The sequence below is a fragment of the Protopterus annectens genome, chromosome 15.part0, assembly GCF_019279795.1.
Source record: "Protopterus annectens isolate FY-2018-M chromosome 15.part0, PAN1.0, whole genome shotgun sequence".
Taxonomy (NCBI): Eukaryota; Metazoa; Chordata; order Ceratodontiformes; family Protopteridae; genus Protopterus; species Protopterus annectens.
The window spans coordinates 214,365,233-214,387,071 of NC_056749.1; the positions used below are offsets into that span (position 1 = coordinate 214,365,233).

Sequence of the window (21,839 nt, forward strand, 5' to 3'; positions counted from 1 at the left end):
AAGATGTTAGTTTTGGAGAAGTAAGAATTAGTTTTTTTTTATTTTTATCATCTGGCATTTTACCACTAACTGTTTCACAGTATTTCCATATATTTTGTTTATTATGAACTTGTTTCTTTAACTTCTACAATATTGATAAAATTCCTTTCCTATTTGTAGGAAATTCCATCAGCGTTATTAACTACTCCATGAACTTAGGAACCTTGCCTGTTGGTTTAAAACTGTTTGTCTTAATCCCTGCATTTTTATCCATGTTATTTTCAAGGTTGAAGTCGCTAATAATTTGCTCTGTCATTAGTACTTTATTAGTGTTTATCAACTGATGCCAGTAAATGAGACCATTCTTACTAAGTGTTTTAACTGCTACTAAGTCCTGAGTTATATTATTATTTGGTGTACATGCTATTGAGAATATGAAAAAAGGCCATGCTTTTATATCCAGACTTTTGTTTACAAAGTGCATAAATGAGTTTAGGGTATTGATAATGTATTTAGAACTTATATTTTTGTCTTTCCCTGTTGCCATATACTCCTTCAATAACCAAAGTAAGCTATTCGGTACTATTTCCATATGTTTATTTATTGGATCATGAGTGTTTTTTAACCAGATTTTTTCATGTTCTAGTTTCCATTTGGATGTATATTCTTTGTTCAACCATAGAGAAACTGTTTTTAAAGCTGACAATTGTATATATCCTTCTAAATCTGGAAAGCCTATTCCACTTTCTTCCCATTTGTCAAAATGATGTCTTAGGGCAACTCTAGGTTTTTTTAAGGTACCATAAGAATTTCATTATTAACCCTTCAAATTGTTTTAAATATGAGTTAGGTGGAGGTAGCGAGCAAGCTTGTATAAAATACAGAATTTTCAGGAATATAATCATTTTAATCATATATAGTCTTTCCTCTATGATAAAAAATAGCTTATTTAATTTTTGTATGAGTTCTTTGATATTATCCAAAATCTCTTTATAGTTTATTTGCACTGTTGTATCTATTTTATTTGTAATTTTAACTCAGTATTTGATTGCATCATTTCTAGATAGATATTTATGATTTTTTTTTTATTTAATGCTTCTTTGTTCACATTTATTAGTACCATATTGGTTTTATTTTCATTAAATGATAGTTCAGAAATATTCTTAAACTGTTTTGTTGATTTCCATAGTTCTTTTAGTGTATTATTATCTTTGTTTAAAGTTAATAGAATGTTATTTGCAAACAGTTGAATCTAACTCAAGGTCAGTATCTAGTTGAATTTCTTGAACATTTGGGTTTGCACATATGAAAATTGCTAATGGTTCTATTACTAATGCGAAGGAGAAAGTGGACAACCCTGTTTTGTACGGTTTGTAATGGTAATAGGTTCTGACAAACAGGATCCTGTTTTTATGTATGCCAAAGATTTATCATAAAGACACCTTATTAGTGAGGTAAATTTTTAAAAAAATCCATACTCCACCAGTGCAAGCCAAATGTAATCCAAAATCACAGACAATTACTTATTTTATTTATTTTACATTTGTTAACTGGATAGAGTCTAGCTGTGCACTGTTTTTAGCAAAGACCCCGGAGAGATAAGCTCCATAACAATAGCACAAAAAGATTACAAACATTTTTAAAAGATTTACAAACAATATGCAAAAAGTTTGACAGTTGCCAACAATCACAATTTACAAAAAGAGGAATGAAAAAACAGAAAAAAATTACATTTCGTAAGCCTTACTACAGATAGTAATAAGGAAACTCGTTATATTGAATGCACTGTTAATATCTAAGCAAATGACATTCATTTTATTTTTTGTTTTGTTTATGAAATCAATAAGGGACGAAATTCTTTTATATTGTCATATGTATGTCTGTTTTTAATGAATCCTGTTTGATCATTCTTTATCAGTAACAGCAATATTTGTTTTATTCTGTTTGCATGAACTGTCATAAATATTTTATAACCTATATTTAATAAACTTATGGGTCTATATGAGGTACACTCATCAGTTTTTTTTTTTTATCTTGTTTCAAATTTGGTGATACTTGAGTGCATTTATTATAGATTTAATGCATTATTAGACAGTAGTTTAAACATCTTTGGTATCATATTATCATTACCTCGGGCTTTGTTTAATTTTAGTTTCTCGATTTGCGCTTTAATTTCTGTCATAGTTATATCTTTATCTATTATTTTTCTGTGTTCATATGATAGTCCTAGTCTTATATTTTCCTTAAGGAATTTTCTAAGTGCTTCACTTGATTCTACTTTATTTTCTTGACTATTGAGTTTATTTAAATACACTCTAAACGCTTCTAGAATTCCTTCTAAGTCTGATACATTTCTTTTTTTTGTCTATATTGTATATTGCTTTTACTGATTTGTCTTATCATTCTTTTCATCCTGTTAGCTATTTCCTTTGATTTTTTTTGGATTCATAGAGTAAGCAGATAGTTTGACCTTCTCTAGATTAATCATTGTTTTATGGCTCAATATCTCTAAGTATTTTTTGTTGAGGTCTTCTAATTATTTTTCTGAAGCTAAGTTGCCTTTATGAATATCTAATTTCATTTTGCCTATTTTAGTTTGTAGTCCTGCCAGTTCTTTATTCCGATGCTTTTGTTTGTTTTTATACAAGGCTACCACTTTCCCATATAAATATGTTTTCATTGCATACCATTTATGTCTGCTACCTCATCTGTGTGGTTTAAATCTAGAAATGTTTGCATCTCTGCAGTATAGTATTATTTAAACTCTAAGGTTTGTTATATAGGCTGGAATTCTTATGATTGTAAATTTTCTCAAAGTTAAAATCTATTTCAAAAGTTATTGCAATATGGTCTGAGAAGGAGCAGGTGATTGTTTTGACTTTGCTTATTTTTGTGGTAAGATCTTTTGTTATATACACTCTATCTATTCTGGAAAAGAAGTTATGTCTATGTGAGTAATGTGTGAATATTAATGAACCTTGTTCAGCATATGTGTTAATGTCCATTAAGTTATATGAGTCAGTAAACCAAGTAATTTTGATAGTGGAGATTTCTTGTGTGTGTTTTTAGCATTTGTGTTCTCTTCTTTCATTATACAATTAAAATCTCCTGCAATTATTGTATTACCTTTGGAATGTTGTATTATGTTATCTAAATGTTGTTTGGCTACCCTGACACCCAGTCCTGGTATCTAATAGTTGTTTACCATGGTATAAGCCAAACCATTTATTAATACTGACACTAAACAAAACATCCCTGAGTAATCATTGACTGTATTTATGATCTTGGGCATCAAGGTAGTCTTTCTCCATAATATTGCTACACCTCTTTACTTTTTATTATATTCTTAACTTGCTAGTAATGTGTTATTATGCATATTAATTTTATTAATGTCTTGCTGTATAAGATGTGTTTCTTGTAAGAATACTAACTTGCACTTTACATAGCTTAAGATACATCTTTGTAAGCTTTCTCTTTTACAGTTGTTAATTAAGCCATTGACATTGATATAAATGCATTTCACAGTTGGACTAACTATACTTTTGTATTTAACCATTGTCCTGTTTTGTGTTTGCATATAACTTTGTATGTGTGCTGAAAACTTTTTACCATTCATTTCATATATGTTATAAATGCATTGCATAGACATCTATTTAAAAGGTACAAATAAAAACTGTCTGTGTAAAAAGTGGTTTTCAAAATATAAACAATCAATCATTCCTCTCATAAGAGAAAACATCCCATCCTTGAACAGGTTTACCATTCAAGCAACCCTTCGTATCCCTATTCAACATCTTCCCTCAGCTTTTTCAACAACAAATATAACCAAAAACATCAATTTCTTATTGCTTGTGTGCTATCAATCTTCAGCTACTGAACTGTATAATATTCAATTAAACACTGTTACAGAGATTGTTATATAATATTACTGTCTGTAATTAAATAAAATAGTGTAACCAACTTTAAATACAATATTGTTCTAGTATATACATCTTATATTTTATCTCACTGTGTTATTTAATGCCCTTCAACCAACATCTATTTTTGATGTAACAGTATCTATTGTATAGTGTCGATATTTTTAGACAGTGCTTTATTATCAATGCATTTCTTGCTTAATTTACCACCATTGTATACATATATATTGAATTATATATTTATTGAATGGATACATCTTAAAGCCAATGTCCCCATAGTTCTAATTTGATATATTTGTTTTTGCTTTTTTTCTGGGATAAAAGCAGGGTGTTAAGGGAGGGGCTAACACCCCCTTTTCAAAACAGCGATATTTACGAGCAACATGCCCCCCCCAAGGGTATAGAACATAAATGCATTACCTGCTTAGGATAAGGTTTTATACAAATTGGGCATCTGTGTTACATATAGTAATACTGTCTTTGAATGTGGTATCCACCTTACTCTTTGAATGTGTTAAACACATGGTAGTCATAGAAACACAAATCATAGAAAATACAAGGCACCTGGGCTATCTGGTCATTTACGTCTTGACAGTACTCACACCTACAGACCTTACCTGACTTTTAAAAGGAGTCAGGACCTTTCAGGGAGATTTGTAAATAACCATCAAACTTTCTAAATTCTTTTTAAAAGGAATATAATGTGTCACACTTGATCTGGAATGGACATTTGTTTCAGACAAGGGGTAGTTGTTTAGTGACAAATCTGTCTATCCACTGTTATTTGTTTATCTGCTGAAGCAGATTCAGATCTCTGGTCCTAGTATTCACTGGACTGTCTGATTTCTGGAAATTAGAGGTCTTGGAATACCAGGGCAGCCACGGTGGTGCAGGGGTCAGCATTGCTGCCTCACAGCAAGAGGTTCTCTGGTTCGATTCTCGGCTGGGGTGCCTTCTGCATGGAGTCTGCATGTCCTCCCTGAGGTTGCGTGGGTTTCCTCTGGGTACTCCGGTTTCCTCCCACATCCCAAAGACATGCTGTAGGTGGATTGGACACTCCAAATTGGCCCTAGGTGTGAGTGTGCACGTGCGCCTTCAGTGGAAGGTTGGGCATCAGGCTGGCACCGTAAAACTCCACTGCCAATCATGAGCAGATGGGTGATCCGCTGTGGCGACCCCTAACCGGGAAAAGCCAAAATAAGAAGAGGAGGAGGTCTTGGAATTCCAGATACCTATTGGCCTGAAAAGCAAGGCACAGATCACCCCTAAGGAGTCTATTGGACATCGATTACAGGGAGAAAGTTCACAGACCCTCCTAGTAGCACTGGTCTTTTAGGCCTGTGATCTTTTTTTGTTAGGAACCTCTGAGGTCTCTCCAACTGCCTAATATGTCTAGTAAGATACACCTTAAAGGGGACATTGTATTTTATGATGGCCTTGATCAGTACAGAATGTAGAAGGGTAAGAACTTCTTTGGATCTAGAGGACATATACCCTTTTCTAATCAGTTGTTTCAGAAGTATTTCCTAACCACTGTTACAATAACGACAAAAGGTGAGGGGAATTATCTACCCTTGTTGCAAGGCCTCTCACATCATCTTCATTTTGGAGTGGTATGTTGTCTATACATAAGCTGGGTTGAAGAACTGTTGATCAAATGCAATAAATATTGCACTTTTTAGCATTTAGCCCAATTTCTGTGCACCAGTTATTAACATGTATAGGTTCATAGATGTGTACTAGGCTAATGGCCCTGGGGCATTTACAAGCCTAGCCATAGGATTACTTTGGCATCATGCCACCTGACCTTAGTTCCCAGTGCCACTGTCGAGTAGAGCCACTGGCATTATCCCTGGGGTGAATTTTCTATTTCCCATCCAATCATCAAGATTTCTCCTGGAGTGGGTCAGCGAGGTGCTCTGCTTAACATGTATGGGAAGTCTATTCCACAGCATGGGCAGTCTCTGGGTTATAAACCTGTCCCTCCAGTACATTCTGTTGATTGTGGTAATGAGGTTGAGGTCTCTGGAGCATATGGTGCGGAGGGATTGGGATTTCTTTAGATGTAGCATTTCTAATAGAGCTGGGTCAGACATGGCTTTGTAAGTCAAGCAGAGACCGCCTCTAAGTAGGCAATATAAGACAGAATAGTTGTGTTTTTTGAGTATGCCCATATAAGACAAGTGTTTAAGGCCTAGGATCCTCCTTGTGGGGTACTTTTGTGGCCTCCTCAGTTGTTGCGGGTGTCTAGTGAGGTACATGCCAAATGGGGCATTGTATTCAATGACTGGCCTAATAAGGGAAAAGTAGAGAGACAATGACTTCTTTCTTCCTGGATCCAGAACCCTTAGAAATGAGATGTTGTACATAGAAGGACTTTCTGACCACAGTGGCAATGTGGTGATCAAAAAAGAGGTTGCTGTCAACCTGTCTTCCCAGATCTCTTATAATGCCTTCTGTTTTCAGTGGACTACCATCAATGTGGTAATTCATGGGAACTGGGTTTTTCCCCAAAGGGGATGACAACACATTTTTTGTCATTGAGCTTAAGGCCATGGTTCTGACACCAGTCGTCGGTCTCAGTGAGACCATTCTGTAGGATGTCAACATGACATGGGGAGTTAATAATAGCTCCCAACTTGCAATCGTCTGCGAACTTTGTCAGCCAGAGTCCCTTCATGTTGGCCTGGACTTCAGAGAAGTAGATACCAAACAGGAGAGGACCCAGGACTGAACCCTGTGGGGACTCCACTCATGACTAGCTGGCAGTCTGACTTGGAGTCAGCTACTTTCACACTATGGATTCTGTCTGTTGAAGTTGTTCATAGGTTCATAGGTTCATACTAGGCTATCTGCCCGAGGGCATTTACAAGCCTAGCCCATAGTTTTGTGGCTTACGCCACCCCTTTAGTATGGGGAACTATACCCATTATTTTGCTGTGCCTCTGTTGAGCAGTGACACTGAGGTAATCCCTGGGGTATATCTGCGATCTCCCATCCATTGGTCAAGATTTCTCTTGAACAAGGCCAGCGAGGTGCTCTGCCTCACATATACCGGGATTTTATTCCACAGCATAGGGAGTCTTTGGGTGATGAATATATCCCTCCAGCGCATCCTATTAATAGCCGTGTCGAGGTTTAAGTCTCCCGCCCTTGTGGCTCTGACGGATCTAGATTTTTTGAGGTGAAGCATATTCATCAAATCTGGGTTTGACATGGCCTTGTATGTTAGGCAAAGGTCACCTCTGAGCTATTGTATGTCAGAAAAGGATGTGAGGATGACACCCAGTTTACAATCATCCACAAACTTGGTTAACCAGAGAGCCTGATTTTTCATTTGGATACTAGAGAACTATATACTGAATAGTTGAGGATTTTGTATGGATCCCTGAAGGACTCCACTGGTTATCTTCATGCTCTCTGAGGGCATGCCTGCCATCCTCAATTTCTGGTTTCTGCCCGTCAGCCAGTTTGACATCCACCTAACTTCACAGGGTTCACTTGGGTGCACAGGTAGATTGTTAATTATGTTAGAATGTGGTACGATGGTTTCAAACACTTTGGCAAGGTCAAGGTGTGCTGTATGGACAGCATGACATTCATTCTATGGCTTGTGTTACCCTCTCAAAGAGGTTTACCAGATTCATTAGACAGGATCTATGCTTAAAGACAAACTGCTGGGGACTTTTAGTATTGCACTTTATCAGGTCAGTTGTGACCTACTCCATGGCCTTGCAGACGAGGCAGTCAGGCTAATGGGTCTTCTAATTTCTGGGGTCAGTGGCAGGAAACAGCTGCTGTTCATCATACTTTTGGGTAAAACCAGTAACCAAGCTCTTGTTGAATAGCTGCAGAAGCTATGTGTGCTCAAAGCTGCACAGATTTTGATGGGTGGGGTACTTAATATGAGTATATCTACTATTACTTGTACCATGTGGACTTAGTTAACATATAAATACTAAACATAAATCAAAATTATTTGTTTGCATTCATTCTTAGTAACCAACAATAACCTGTTATTTTGTGCTAGACTGAGACAGTAGAGAATGCAATAACAATGTATGTAGTATAAAGCTGGAGGCAAGTAATGTCATATTAATGCAAAGATTACATTAAGCTCAAGAAGAAAAAATATTCAGTTTCACAGCTGTGATGTCACTGAAAAGGAAACAGAAATAGGAAGTGAACTACCAATCAAGGGAAAATTCTCGAATGCAAAGCAGATATGGGTCTGGAGTTGTGGAAAATGACAAGGAGGTGAAACCGGAAAGAAGTCGTAGTTAACAGCTAGTAGCGTTTGGAGCAGCTTTCCTTGGGGTAAGCTAGTATACAGTTTCCTGACTGATTGGAAGGTGGACATCTACACCAAAACATATTAAGGGGAGGACAGCACTGAATGAAAACCGTCTTGGCCTGATTAACAACATATATTTTATGTAGAACTATGATTTAATGACCCATTAATTAATTATGTTAATGGGCACACAATTAGAACTATGTAACTTAGTGATATTCTTGCACAAACATTAGTATCTGCTCTGTCTCTCATGTGTGTGTTAATTAGTGTATTGCGAACTCATTCTGAAGAAGACTGCCATTTTTTTTTAATTTAGTTTAGTACAGCAGTGGATTAGTAGAAATGAAATTAAATGAATTCTTCTTCAAGTTATTTGTTAAACAGTGTTGTAGGGCAGGATGAACTAATTTGCTAATTAGAAAGAACATGCACGACGTTTAATACCACCTGTGAAAAGAAACTATATACCTGAAGCACTAGGAAGAACAGCTACACTAATTGTTCTTGGTTTCCACATTAATAAAAAAAGAACATTATAATCCAACAAAGAGAAAACTCATCGCAGGTTTATATTTATATTTTTTTACACTTTTCAAACATTCTGAAAAAAAACTTCTGGTAACTACTACTACTACTAATTTTAGGGACAAATTGTGCTACTAAAACAAATGTGTGGTAATAACTAAGGTTCTTTTCATTGTACATAACTTATTACACATTGTTTATGAAGATCCTGAAGGATCCAAAGTTTAAATGTATATATATTTTGTATATGTACAGCAGAAATAAATCTGCCTTTTGGTGTAAAGAACAGTGTATTCAGGATCTGACAAATGTTGCAGGCATAATGTTATGTTATTAATTTTGGCCACAAATATAAGACACTGAGAAAGCATTTCTACAGAACAAATTCAAAAAAAGACTAATGTGTATCTATATCACATATTAGCCTGTGTAGGTGCATTCCAAGGTATTTTTTTTATTTGTACAGGAAAACCTTATATACTTCACAGCTGCATGAGTTTGTAGCATTATTACTGACTGCTATAACATTCAGTGCCTCACAATCTTAAAGCTAAGTTTTAGCCTAAGCAACAATGTTCAAGTATGCCATATTCCATGCAAAGCTACTGGTTTTTACTACTGTTCCACTTCACAGAAAACAACATTGTACTGCTTGTGAATCTACCCAAAATATATGATTTTCTGTTACAGTAATGCTCCCTGAAGAGGGCAGTAGAGCTGTATTTAAACATACCATAAAAGTAAATCCTTTACGGAGACATCATTACACCAATAATGCTGCCCTCTAATTTTTCCCTTTTATTATATGAAGGGGGTTATAGCTTATTGTATACATTAAAAAGTCAAAGAAGCTTCTTATGCAATGGTTTCCAGCCACTGCATTTGTGAGAAAAATACCTCTCAACTGTCCAGATTTCTGTAGACTGTCCATATTTTTGCCTGTTCCTCTTAAAATTTCTGGCCTTTTGGCAAAACCTATGCTACTGAAGTCACTAAATAATGACAAGCATCTGAGTTTCAGACTTCATATCTTTCAGAAAATGCATCATAACACAAAATATGTTAATCTAACAATTTTCTAACATTATAGGAGCAATGTTTAAAATCTGTCCCTATTTTAGACCTTTGCTCCCTCAACCCCATTATTTTTGGTTTTGTCCAGATGTCTTGCACTAAGTGATTGAATGGTATTGTGGGAAAGTTGTATTTGTCACACTACTGTTGTAATACTTATAAATCTTGCCATACCTCTCAACAGTCCAGATTTCTGCAGACTGTCCATATTTTTGCCTCATATTTTTGGTGTGCTCCTCTTAATTTTTTTTTCTGGTAAACTAATGAGGATTGAAGTCTAACTAAATAATGACATACATTTGAGTTTCATACCTTAGATCCTTCAGAAAATGCAAGCCAACACAAAACCTCTTCATTTAACAACATTCTAACTTTATAAGAGCAATAGTTAAAATCTTTCCCAGTTTGTGTCCCCCCATTATTTAACATTTTGTCCAGATTTCTTGCGTTAGGAAGTTGAGAGGTATGAATCTTACATAATGTCGTAACACCTCATAGTTTTTATGGCTTTTACCATATGGTCACGTAGTCCAATTTTATTGTAGCTGAATATTTGAAATGTTAGAAAAATCTCATTTATAGCATTGGGGCCCAGCCAGTACAAACAAGTTTAGGATGTACTTTTTTTCTAGAAGATGCAAAGTACAGTTGTGTACATTTACCATAAATGTAGATGTTCGAGTGTATTCACTGTTGCAGTTATTACATTTGGATAATCTGCTGGCAGATTGCCCTCAGTCGGCCTGAATTCCAAAGTCTTGGGTCCTGCGTCAGTTGCTGTCTCCTCTTCCATGACTTCAGGTCGTCAGAGGTATAAAACAAGCAGCTGACGCCATTTTCTTTAGTTTTTCTTGCCCCAGATGTCAGGTGCTCCCAAAAAGGTAGCAAATATATATATATATATATATATATATATATATACTATATATACATGCATCAATATAAACTTTACCTTCATCTACAAGCAAATATGCCACATAGGCTGTAGAAGATAGAGAAGGAAAGATAAACTCCAGAATGACAGGGGGATGGCGGGCGGGTAACCTGACTGCAACAGTGAATACACTTGAACATCTACATTTATGGTAAGTGTACACAACTGTACTATGTTCTTCTTGTTTCATGCTCTTTTAGCCAGGCATGCCTCCTAATCACAGATCCAGTAACTGCAGCCCTGCAGGAGGCCTCTAAGGAATCAAAACCACATTGCAAAGTATGCTTTCCAACTTGTTCAGCTGCATGCAATAATTCCTGCAATTTTTTTATTTTCTTCACATTCAGAAATCAACATCATCTTCTGTTTCAGCAATCCCATAACATGTTGTTGATACTTGAGCATATGAAACTGGCAGTTTAAGGCCCTAATTGCCAAGGTTGCAGATGTATAAACCTTCTTTCCTCATCTATCCAGTGCCCTTGAATCTCTGTCAGAGGGGGTAGGATTTTTTTGCTGTTGAGGCCTTAACTCCCTTTGGACCCTGTGAAATAGTTTCAGGGTCAGCAGCAGGGTTTCTAAATAAAAATTTATGAGAGTCAGGGACCCTGTAATATCGGTCAGGCTTGCTGGGAGCCGGAGGTAAGGAGTCAAGCTCGACTCCGAAACCACATCATCCACAATGTCTAAAACAGGGGGTATGGCTAAAGGCTTGTGCTGAGGGAGAAGGAAATCCATGAGCCTCTTTTTTGATTCTGAGAAATAATGACTCTCCCAGTGAAAATGCTCCCTCAAAGTATGCAAGGTATCTCCAAATGAATAATCCTCAGGGGGTGATGCAGATAGGATAGATTCCTCTGCATCAGAATCCTCATAGGGAGGTATAGATAATTCCTGATCAGAAGAGGAATCAGAAGAAATAGAAACCTGATCTGAAGATTCATAATCAGTGTCTTGCCTAGGCCTCTTATCAGGAGGGGGTTGGAAACCCCTGATCAAGTTAATAAGGTCATCAGCCATTTTGATCATCTGTTTTTTTTAGGCATAGTGGCCTGTGGATGTGGCTCATGCATCTTTTTTTTAGCTTTAGAAGTTGCTTTTGTCTTTGGTTTTGTAGCTGTCTGTTGTATATAGAAATGTTGAAGCCTGAATACACCCTCAGAAGCCGTTGTCTGCTCAGAGGCTCTGGACCCATCCGAGGGAGAGACATCCGTGGGTACAATACTTTATCACGTTGTGTGCCGGACTCCACATGGGTCTCTGTAGGGGCCTGCAACTCGAAAGTAGCGGGTATCAAGGGCTGCGAAAGCACCTCACTGAGTAATGGCGACTGGCTTAGGAGAAGCTTCGTCGTCGGTTTTGGACCTCGACGGTCTGTCTCTGTCCTTTTCTTTGCATTGTGTACTCCAGTAGTCGGATTGCTATCCAACGACATTTCAGGGTAGTTAAATCTGTTTCCAAAATATTTTGAGGCAAAAATATACCAACGCTTAATAGTGCATTGGTTAAATCTAGCACAAAACCGACAGCCAGGCATGTTGTGATCAGGGCCTAGACAAGGAATACAGTATAAATGGAAATCCTTATGAGGTATTTGCTTCCCACAAGTAATACAATTATTAACTTTTTCTGACTTCGGTATAGAGCAAGAAAAATGTTTCCCCAACGGGGTACTTAGCTTTAGTGAAGACTTTGGTTCTGAAACTCGAACTTGAAAATTTCGGGAGTCAGCTGACCGGCACTTGCGAACTGCTTCTGCTTCGGGCACCGCGCGGCAAGAAAGACGAAAGAAAATGGCGTCAGCTGCTTGTTTTATACCCCTGACGAGCTGATGTCATGGAAGAGGAGACAGCAACCGACGCAGGACCCAAGACTTCGGAATTCAGGCCGACTGAGGGCAACCTGCCAGCAGATTACCCAAATGTAATGACTGCAACAGTGAAACACGAAGAACATCTGAATTATACAATTATTACATTCATGTAATACTGCTTTATTACTACATAGTAGCAAAGGTTAATCCTGATTAGTAATTGTAAAGTGTATCACTTTGTTAGATTTAAAGAATATTTATCTTAATCTAAGGTTTATGTTTATAACTTTCATGACACACATACTTCCCTACTTTCTTGCATTAATTTATTTTTAGGATTTTATTATTTTATGATAGTAATATTTATGGCATATTTTGCAAGAGTACTCTCTAAGAATGTTTTTACTTGTTGCCCAATAATTATGTAGTACATGGAGTGCCAACATTATACTCCAATACTGAGGAAAACAATAAACTTGTTAAGCACTCACCTTAGTGGTTACAATTAGGTCTCATTCTAGGGACTAGCAGTAAACAGTGCTGGCTGGCAAAAACAGAGGCAGAAGGTAAAGCAGCTTTATTTCTGCCTGCTGCCTGTATCTCTCTCAAATGTCCCGGAGTCTGTCTCATATTTTTGCTCTGACCTTGTCTGATAAATTACTAAGGATTAGAGACCGTCATTAATACCAGACATGAGAGTGTCATAATTCTTATTATTCACAAAATGTGTACTGATGCAAAATGTGAATAATAGCAATGTTTAAAAACTGTCCTTGATTTTTTTAAACAAGAAACATCTTTATTAAATTATTACGTATGACATAGGCAAATATACATTTATATAAATGGAAACAAACCATATTGACGTAATCTTAGTTGCAAGCATTATACATCACAATTCACAAACCTTTCTGACATACTTTCAGCTGCAAACATCATACATCACTTATAATCTACCCAATCATTATCAGTCAAACATTATATAGCTCATTCAAATCCTGCCTCCTTTTAAACCTCATTCCTCTCCTGTATGTATTGTTCCCACAATTCCCATTTTTCCTATGTAATTTGCACCTACCCTTTTCTAAAGATTCTAATTCCAGTTGTTTTATCTCTGTTACTATATTCACTATTTCTAGCAAAGTTAGTTTAGAATTTGATTTCCATTTTCTAGTAACTGCTTTTTTGGCAGCAACCATGATTAGACTCATCAAGACCTTACTATGTCTAGGCAATTCTGAGTCTGTATCACAGCTCAGAAAAATTATTTCCCTACATACACCTATTTGCTCACCCAGTATCTCCGACAGAGTAGACTTCAGGGAATCTTTAAAGTTTGCTAACTCATTACACTCCCAGAAAATATGTTCCCAGTTACCCCTTTCTTCCCCATCACACCCCCAACATTTGCTGTCTACCTGAGGAAAAATTCTGAGGAGTCTACTCAGGGGTATAAAAATACCTATGTAAACATTTCCAAGCAAAAATCCTAAATCATCTAGATTTTGTTGCATATTTAGGAGACATACATACATCCCCCATTGTGTCTTTGTGAATTGCTTATCCAGTCTCTCTTCCCAATCCTTTCTGACCTCCTCTGATTGATTCTTACAGCTGTCATGCAATATTTTTTTTATCCTTTATTATTTATTCCTTTAACAGCAGCTTCTGTTTTAGATTCTACTAAAATTTCTACCACTGCTGGTCTTTCATTTAGGACCTACTCTTTCTTTCTCTTTGCCTATACTCTGATACCAGTCCTTGATAGGGGAAGGCAATCTCTAACCTGCAGTTGGCGTCTTCCCATTCTATTACCTTATTTGTTCCCAATATCTTGGTTCCTTTGCCAGTTTTCTCCAACAAATTCCAGCCCCTTCTTGCCTATATCCCCGATTGCAGTCATGTCTATAGGCAGAATCTCCTTTCTCCATTTCCATGTTGGCTTAATTTTTAGAATATTTTCTGCTGCTTTATGAATATAATATTCTGTATGATTATTGTTATTCTCCTTAAAGATCTGCATCCAAAATCCCAGTCTCTCCTAGTTTCTTGAGCTTCCCCCCCATTTCATAATCATGCCTTTTCACTTTGAATTATAGGTTTCTGCTTGTGTTATATATAAAAGGGTCCTTGATTTTGATTCTTTGCTCCCCTGTTTTGTTTGGATTTGTCCAGAATTCTTAAGCAAAAAAGATCAAGAGATGTGCAGCTGTTTCTACTGTTTTTTTTTTTCTGTATTTCTGTTACTGGAAGTACTTGGAGCAGATAAAGTTCCATGTGCTATAAAGAAAAGAACAGGTTACAAATCATAGCCTTTTATTATGTGTTCTCCACATGGATGCCTAGCTTCACCTTTTGAATGAAGACATCCTTGTCTCAAACATAAAACAAGCTGGTTATGATCGAAGACCAAATTATATATTCCTCTACATCTCTTTCAAAAATTATTTTTCTACTATGCTTTCCATGGCAAGTTAATTTTATTTTACATTTACTTCTATTTTATTTGGATTCGTGGTAACTCGTGACAAGATCAGCTTGCCAAAACAGCAGTTATCAAGACTGAACTTTTAAAGAAAAAAAATACAAAATAAAGTATTTCTTGCAGCAATCTGTACCCCTAACCTTGAATATTTCTGTATGTTTTACAAAATCACACATATGAAAGGTTACTTGACTAGCATCTAGTGGCTGTGCCTACCCAGGTGACACTTGGGCTGCTAACTCACAGGGAAGAAGTTATGTTTTTTTGCAAGTTCTGACCTGCAGAACACTAGTAAGAGGAGGTATAACCTGGATGTTTTGGTTTACCATTATAACTGCCTCTCCTTGACACTCTACTGTTTTGGCATGTATACCTTGATGCAACTATGCTAACATCTTTGTTTCTTGTCTAACCCACCTCTATAGTTTAAAAACTGTAGACCTCACAAATGTATAATAAAACATTAAAGAAAAGAACGGTAGTGACGTTTTAAGCATTTACATTACATTGCCCTTTACCTGTGATCTATTTCTTTCTACAGCCAGGAGTATTTCTCTGCCTTAACATAATCTGTTTTTCCTCTTTTCCTTACTTGTAGTCCAGATTCATTTTTTCATGTATTTAGAGCTTATCTACAGTACACATTTTACATTATGCATGTGAGGACTATTTAGTAGTTGTGTTTAATAATTACTTCACTTCTCATAATGTTGGACTCATACACTTCATTTTTCACAATGTTGTATTAGGTCATTCTTGCCTGAAGTACATCTGTATTACTTGTTGTTTGGCATGTCGTTTTTCTTCCACCAAACTCATGGCTGAAAATGGTCTTTGGACCAAACCACTCACCCAGTTAAACAAACTTCTGTTAAGCATATATTTTCTGTATTGTGACCTACCTTTTACGTTCTGCAGCTCCCACTGTTGTCATCTTATTTCTAATGATCTCATCCTCTAATTTCCTCAGATTTATATTTATTTGATATTGTCTTTTTCCAGGCATTCATTTTCAACTGCCACCCCTACATGACAAAAAACAACTGCAGAAATCGTCTCTAAGGCATCCAACTAACAACCTTCCTTAGTTTGAAGGAGATCTGCTTACAACTGCAGCCTTACTTACGTTGCTGGGGTGATAGTTTCAAAGAACAGATTCGTACTTATATTTCCTAATGTTAGGATATATATATTCCGCTGTATGACAAGAGCCTTAAAAACCACATACCAATAAAATAAGGCTTAGCTGTTTTTCCCTTACGTCTGTTCAATGTGCACCATGTTAGGTACATATGAAGTCTCGCATTACGTTACTTAGGAATCTGTCCCATTGGTTCCAGTATCATACTATTTATTCCAGTTCAGATGTTTGGTCCAAGGAAAACCCGTACAGCAAGATTTTGAAGCACTGCCTCCTTTGCCACCAATAAGAAACCATGAACACTATTCTGGATGTCTATGAATAGACTTAAGCACATATTTGCTGAATGAAATAGCATACCTACTACTGGACAGAGGAAGCACATTTCCTCCAAAACTGATAAGCCGACAATTGTAGTATGACTTGTCAGCAGCTGTTAAGTAGACAGGATGAATTATAGCTCTCTCCAAGTGAGCAAGTAGGTGAAGTGATTCTACAGCTAAAAACTTCTTACCCCTTTAAATGTAACTGATTTAAGCCAGTATTTGTAGATAAAGCAAGATAGTGTCCAGAGAAGGGTATTTGGAAAATGGTAAAAGTTGTACCGATTCTCTCTCCAGAAATTAGGAAAACAAGCTGCTATTCTGAGAACTCCCATATTATGTGATTAAACAGAGCAAGCTGAATGTAAAAGAATGTCTAAACTTATACTCTGGGGATACAAGTGTGATCTGTAAAAAGAATAAGTAAAATTACACTAGTATAGTGAAGCATAGGGGGCAATTTTGGGGTAAAGCAATTTTTTTTATTTTTATTTATTTATTTATTTATGCTTTGTGGACTTAGTAAGTCCTACTAGGCCAGCAGCCTCTTTTCATTGGAGTTCCCACATGGTAGGAAGCCAATATTTTAAAAGCAAATTCATACACTACTTTCAGATGACTGCATACTCATCTGTAGAATATTGTGTTTTTGTAGAGTTCAGGTAGACGTACTGTATTACTATATGTACTTAATTATAGTAACATGCTAGGAAAGAGAACTAAGCTTCATGTCAAAGTTTGACTTTTAGGTTCATAGGTGTGTACTAGGCCAATGGCCCTGGAGTCTTTACAACGCTAGCCCATAGAAGTGCCCTGGCATCATGCCACCTGACAATAGTTCTCAGTAGCTCTATCAAGTAGAGCCACAGGAGTGATCCCAGGGGTGAACTTTATTACCCATCCACTTATCAAGATTTCTGTTGAAGAGGGACAGCGAGGTGCTCTGCTTGATATATATATATATATATATATATATTACATTATAAAAGTCTATTCCAGAGCATGGGCAGACTCTGGGTGAGGAACCTGTCTCTCCAGCATGCTCTGTTGATTCTAGTAATGAGGTTGAGGTCTCTGGAGCATGTAGTGTGGATGAATTGGGATTTCTTTAGATGCAGCATTTCTAACAGAGCTGGGTCAGACATGGCCTTGCAAGTCAAGCAAAGATTGCCTCTAAGTAGGCAATATGAGATGAAGATCAGCTGGAGTCTTTTGAATCTGTCCATATAGGACATGTGTTTAATGCCTAGGATCCTCTTTATGAGGTACTTCTGTGGCCTCTCCAGCTGTTGCAGGTGTCTAGTGAGGTACATGCCAAATTGAGCATTTTACTCAATGATTGGTCTAATGAGGGGAAGAGTAGAGAGAGATGATGACCTCTTTCTTCCTGGAAGCAAAACCCTTGGTAATGAGATGTGCCGCATAGAAGGACTTTCTGACCACAGTGGCAATATGGTGGTCAAAGGAGAGGTTGTTGTTAACCTGCGTCCCCAGTTCTCTTATAATGCCTTCAGTGGGCTCCCATTGATGTGGTAATTAGTGGGAACTGAGTTTTTACCAAAGGGGATGATGACACATTTTTTTGGCATTAAGCTTAAAGCCATGGTTTCGACACCAGTTATTGATCTCAGTGAGGCCTTTCTGTAGGATATCTGCATCACTTGGGGAGTTAATCATGGCTCACAGCTTGTCTGCAAACCTGGTCAGCCAGAGTCCCTTTGTGTTGGCCTGGATTTCTGAGAAGTAGATGCCGAACAGGAGAGGACCCAGGACTGATCCATGTGGGACTCTACTTGTGACTGGTCGGCAGTCTGACTTGGAGTCTGCTACTTTCACACTGTGTGTTTTATCTGTGAGCCAATTTGCAACTCACCTAGCAACATAGGGGTTGATGCCTAGTTTGGTGAGTTTGTCAATAATTCCTGAGTGAGGAATGGTATCAAGGATCTTGACCAGACTGAGGTAGGCTGTATGCCCTTGCCTTACTTTCATTCACAGCCCTGGTGACTGACTCAAAGAAGTCGACCAGGTTGAGCAGGCATGATCTCCCTTTCACAAAGCCAAATTACATGGGGTCTAGAGTTTGAGGATTTCCTGTGTCTTTGTTAATCAGGTCCATGATGATGTGATCCATAGCTTTACATATCAGACTCGTTAGGCTAATGGGGCGATAATTCCCAGGGTCTGTAGTTGCTCCCCCTTTATGGAGAGGGATGACTGTAACAGTGCACCATTCAGTAGGGACAAAGCCTGAGGTGAGGCTGTGACAACAGGGCACACAGATGTGGTGCCAGTTCACTTTCTAGTTCATGTATAACACAGCCGGGGATATTATTGGGTCCCATGGAAGATGTGTTCTTGGCCTTGGAAAATTTAACCTGTGCTGCAGTAATGCTGGGTGCCTGTCATTCTTCCAGTATTGTGATTGGTCCTTTGGGGGGGGTGGAGAGGGGTAAAGTTGGCATTAAATCTGTCAGCCAGTATGTTGGCAATATCTGTTGGCTCAGTATAAGAGGTACCATTGTGCAGTAACTCAGAGCAAATCTGTGTATTGCCGTGGAGGTTCTTGATATAACTATAGAAGGCTTTGTGATTAAATGTCTGCAGCAATTCTGCCTTCATAGCTGGCTTTAGAGGATTTGATGAAGGATCTCAACTTTTTGTTGAGGCTAAGGAAGTTTTTCCAGTCTTGGGACTTCACCTTTTTCTGCAACAGTTTCTTCCTTCTGTTGTAGAGTTTATTAATGGCAGGGGACCACCAGACTGGCTTCCTGTTTTTGGAGGAGAGAGTCTTGGTTTTGTTGGGTATGGCTAGTTCCTTGCATTTATGTACGTTTGTACAGTGCATTTGTGTATGATTTGGCAGTCATGCAGCTATTTTCCATTGGCATGGTTGCTGTGAAGTTAGCCACCTCTGTTTGTAGGAGCCAAAAGTCAGCTATGGAGAGGTTTTTCAAGGTGGTTAACTTTGTGGGGGGTATGGGTGAGATGTGGATTTCCATGATGATTAGTTTATGGTGAGATCTGACCAGGGAGGGATTGACTACTGACGTAGAGCAACACTCACCCACGTTAGTAATAACCAGGTCAAGGATGTTTTTTCCTTTAGAGGGGGTCAGAATGAGCTAGTGCAGGGCATTGGAATTGATGAATTCCATGAAGCGTTGGGCCAGTGTATTGGTGCTTGAATAGTTCTCCCAGTTGATGGAGGGGTAGTTGAAGTCTCTTATTATGAGAGTGTTGGGTTGGACCTTGATAGATTCCAGGATGCTTAGGAATGTGGAGTTAGAGTCTAGGGACATGGTTGGGGACCTATAGGAGGCTATGACCTGGATTGCCATCTTACCCAATGTTTAAAATGCCATCTCAAGAAAGTGCAGGGGCATTTATAGCCGAGCCAAAATCAACAATACAAAAATAAATGATGCACAAGGTAAAATAATCCCTTTTCTTAACAATATGCCAATCTTTACCTCTGTTTCCTATTTTGAAAGATACTTAACAAGGATCTTGAGTACCAAATGTGTTCATCTTTTCAGTCTATACAACAGATGTAACATTATTTTAAATATTGAAATCTGGTATATTTTCAATATAAATAGACATTTTTTTTGTTAATCCAATAAGAAATACCATAATTAAACAAATTTAATAAGTCAGTTTTACAATATAAATGTAATATGAACTGATCTGAGACAGTTGAATTAAAATGGCCATGATGACAAAATAATTACATTTTAATACCGCTAGTATTTACAGACGTTCTGTTGAGCATTGTGCTTTGTTTCCAGTAAATAACATACTGCTTTTTCTTCTGATACTTGCATTTTCCAGCTCATCCCAAAATGCTGATGTCTCAGTGCAGACTGGTGATAAGAAAATCGTTATTGCAAGCCAAGGAACTACAATCAATAGATCGATTAGATATACCTGCCATACTGAAGGACTACCTCAAACACGAAACTGTTGTGCAAATTTCAGCAGTATGACAGCTTGTATGAAGAGAGATGGCAAAACACGGAAAGGAGTCTTCAGTTTGCACACTTCATGAAAATTATTGTGCACAATTCTAGTGTTTGTAAAGCAAACAATAATACATATGCTGTTTACTCAGTCTGTGGCTTGATACTGTGGGATTGCATAGTGGAATAAAGTAGATACTATTAATATCAGACTTTCAGGCTAGAGACTGTCAACAAACACTTTGGAAAGAGACTACAAGGAAGTGTTCACTGCTTTGATTAGTTTTACAAGATCTTTTACTAAACAACAAAATGCAGCATCTGTGGCAGGAAATGCGTGCTGCTTCAGAATTCAGGATTATCAATACTGTGTTTTCTCCACTGATCTGATATTGGAATATTATTTGCCAAAATCAACTCAGATGGCTGCGATCACTGACCCATTACTTGATAAATAAAGCTAATTTATGAAGTGCCCTTGCATATAGTGGGCAATGCCTAGTAAAGAGATCTTCTGGGTATCTAAAGGATTCTATGTGTAGGCAGCTGCATGTAAGGTTATCTGCATAAGCTATAGCTGACTTAGGAGTTGTAGCAAATTATGGCATCTTCAGAATCAAATGTACCTTGCCAGGCAGACTGGCTGCTAACTTATTTTTTTTTATTTCTTTTAAAGTAGACAGAAAGCAGTGGTGTCATGTGAACTACAATCATTGTGAACAATGGTGTCATGTGACAGTACAGTTTTGTACCTACCATAAATGTAGATGTTCGAGTGCTAATACAGCTGCAGTCATAACAGATGGGTTCTCCAGCCGTCAGGCGGGTCCTCGGTTGGCCGAATTCCAAAGTCTAGGTCCGGCGTCGGTTGTCGTCGCTTCTTCCCTGACGTCAGTGCGACAGGGGTATAAAAGAACCAGCCGACGCCATTTTCTTCAGTCTTTCTTGCCCCAGATGTCAGGTGCCCCCAGAAGGAAGGCAATACATAAAATAATGTAATAATGCAATGCAATATAATAAAAAAACAGTAGTTGCAAGCAAATGCACCATAAAAGAATACCCCTAGAGGGGAAGGTGGGAGGGAAACTTGGACTGCAGCTGTATTAGCACTCGAACATCTACATTTATGGTAGGTACAAAACTGTACTATGTTCATCGTGCATACAGCTGCAGTCATAACAGATGGGTAGAATCCCAAAGCTAAGAAAGGGGTGGTAGGCACTAGGTGGAACTAGGAGGAGCCAGGATGCCCTGCAAGACTGCAGTGGCAAAGCCTGCTCTAGACTTGGAGTATAAAGGTAGGTTGTAGTGCTTAGAGAAGGTATGCACAGAACTCCAAGTGGCTGCTTCTAAAATATCCTTGGTAGGAACTCCTCTGAGGAAGGCTGC

General features: G+C 37.6%; 1 protein-coding gene across 2 annotated transcripts in view; it reads left to right on the forward strand.

The window, feature by feature from the left end:
* The window catches only part of ASB12 (ankyrin repeat and SOCS box containing 12), a 110,772-nt gene extending 90,110 nt beyond the window's left edge, over positions 1–20,662 (forward strand). For both annotated transcript variants that reach the window (XM_044057569.1, XM_044057570.1), the window contains exon 3: positions 20,323–20,662. In XM_044057569.1, the coding sequence (XP_043913504.1) occupies positions 20,323–20,477 (155 nt within the window). In that variant the 3' untranslated portion in view covers positions 20,478–20,662. The remainder of the gene's footprint in view (positions 1–20,322) is intronic.
* The last annotated feature ends 1,177 nt before the right edge of the window (positions 20,663–21,839 follow it).